Here is a 1,630-nt window from a genome sequence, read left to right as displayed (position 1 = left end):
TGGAAACATAAAACTTACTTACCAATAACAAAGAGTTTCGTATTTGGCACAGAGGAAGACGATGACGAAGAAGAAGAAGAATCCGAAGAGATACAGCTAGAAATCATTAACCCGCCCATATCACGGCGTCGGCGAGTCGAAATTACGACGGTTCCGACATTGATTCGGCCGCAAGAGACGCTACAGACGGCCGAGAAGTTAGATCGGAAGAGGCGATCTCCGAAACACGACGGAACGACAACTATCCCTAAGCTCACTGCCATTGTCATCTTCTCCTTCTTCGCCGGACCCTGTCCCCTCAACTTACTACACAAAACTTTGATTTATTGAGGGTAATTTTGATTAATAATCATTTATAAATAATTTATAATTCTTGTGTCTGGTATGCAAACTCATTGGTATAACCACTCACAGCTGGCAGCTGCTAAAGCAGATCAAATGAGTATTCTCTGGCTCTACTCTTATCTGAAACACAAACCAGACACAAGAATTTTAACAAAATGAGACACAAGAATTCTCAGCTACTTTATTCTCTGGCTCATTCAAACTTGTGCGCTATCAATCTTAAGATAACAGAAGGAAGAAGCATAAACAACAAGAAAGCAATTGCATGTTTATTCAAACAAAAACGATTTCATCATCACTAGTGATTTACTACAACAAATCTGAAATACATGATACATTTCACTACCTTAACTTAAACGAAAAGACTTAACTAAACAAGCATGATTAGAATCTGAAACAAGAACTCCCAAAACATTATTAGAATCTGAAAAAAAAAAAAAAGCTGCAAGAACTCAACAGACCAACACCAATTGAGATCATATCACATGCTTAACAAATTAAAGCTGCAAAAGAAGTGTTATAGCTGCAAATTAAACCCTTTTTCTATATTGATCACAAGTAACCGATTAAAACCAGAGATAAGTATAGTACAAAGCCAAGGAAATCAAAGTAGAGAAGCAGTCACAAAGTGAAAGAGACCCTAGACCTTAGAGAAGCTAAAAACAAGAAAATGGTTTTAAACAAGAACCATTAGCAAATGCGTAAACTCTGCAACAACAACCACAACTACATTATCAATTAAAGCTGCAAAAAGACATAAGAAAATGAGGTGTAAACTGCATTTGTTCTGCTACACTACTTCTCTAATCTCCAACAGAGATTAAAAAAAAAAGTGAATTATTAACACCCTAATCTAGTCAAGAACACTCTAATCGAATCAGTAAAACCTTTAGTAGCAAAATCAGTGAGCGTAAGAACTAAGAACCATTATGTTTACTTCTCCAATTCTGAATTCTTAGCTCCAAGAACCATTATGTTAACTTTTCCAATTCTCAATTCCAAGAGCAGAGAGTAAAAATTCAAATAGATTCACATTCCATTCAACTAACATTGATGCATCAATCAAATCTAACAAACACCCACGATTCATACCCTCAGATTAGAAAATGAAATCAAAAATATCAAATTTACAAAGCAAGGGTCGCAGGGAAAACATACAGATTCGTGGAAGGACCTCTGTTGCAGTAGAAATCGATGAGAAGCAGCACTCACTAACGATGTCGGAGTCACTGATTCGATGCTTTTGGTTCTTAGTCACACCCTTTTCAGACAAGACCATTATGCT

The 1,630-nt window shown here is 36.4% G+C and overlaps 2 protein-coding genes across 4 annotated transcripts in view; both read right to left on the bottom strand.

Moving 5' to 3' along the window:
• Nucleotides 1-1,539, bottom strand: part of LOC111831874 (organelle RRM domain-containing protein 6, chloroplastic-like) — a 4,827-nt gene extending 3,288 nt beyond the window's left edge. The window contains exons 1-2 of one of the 3 annotated variants that reach the window (XM_023787339.1): nt 1,504-1,539; nt 413-465 (exon numbers count right to left, since the gene is read on the bottom strand). The gene's annotated coding sequence lies outside the window, so the exon portion shown is untranslated. Of the gene's footprint in view, nt 1-327; nt 466-1,503 lie in introns of those variants that run through there. The other 2 variants (XM_023787337.1, XM_023787338.1) reach the window with 2 other exon arrangements.
• Nucleotides 1-1,547, bottom strand: part of LOC17896257 (organelle RRM domain-containing protein 6, chloroplastic) — a 3,038-nt gene extending 1,491 nt beyond the window's left edge. The window contains exons 1-3 of the mRNA XM_006303057.2: nt 1,504-1,547; nt 413-465; nt 23-316 (exon numbers count right to left, since the gene is read on the bottom strand). Of these exons, the coding sequence (XP_006303119.2) occupies nt 23-269 (247 nt within the window). The 5' untranslated portion in view covers nt 270-316; nt 413-465; nt 1,504-1,547. The remainder of the gene's footprint in view (nt 1-22; nt 317-412; nt 466-1,503) is intronic.
• Nucleotides 1,548-1,630: the final 83 nt, after the last annotated feature.

This window comes from Capsella rubella, unplaced genomic scaffold (genome assembly GCF_000375325.1).
Source record: "Capsella rubella cultivar Monte Gargano unplaced genomic scaffold, Caprub1_0 scaffold_2, whole genome shotgun sequence".
NCBI classification, from domain to species: domain Eukaryota; kingdom Viridiplantae; phylum Streptophyta; class Magnoliopsida; order Brassicales; family Brassicaceae; genus Capsella; species Capsella rubella.
This window is presented reverse-complemented; position numbering and strand designations above follow the sequence as displayed.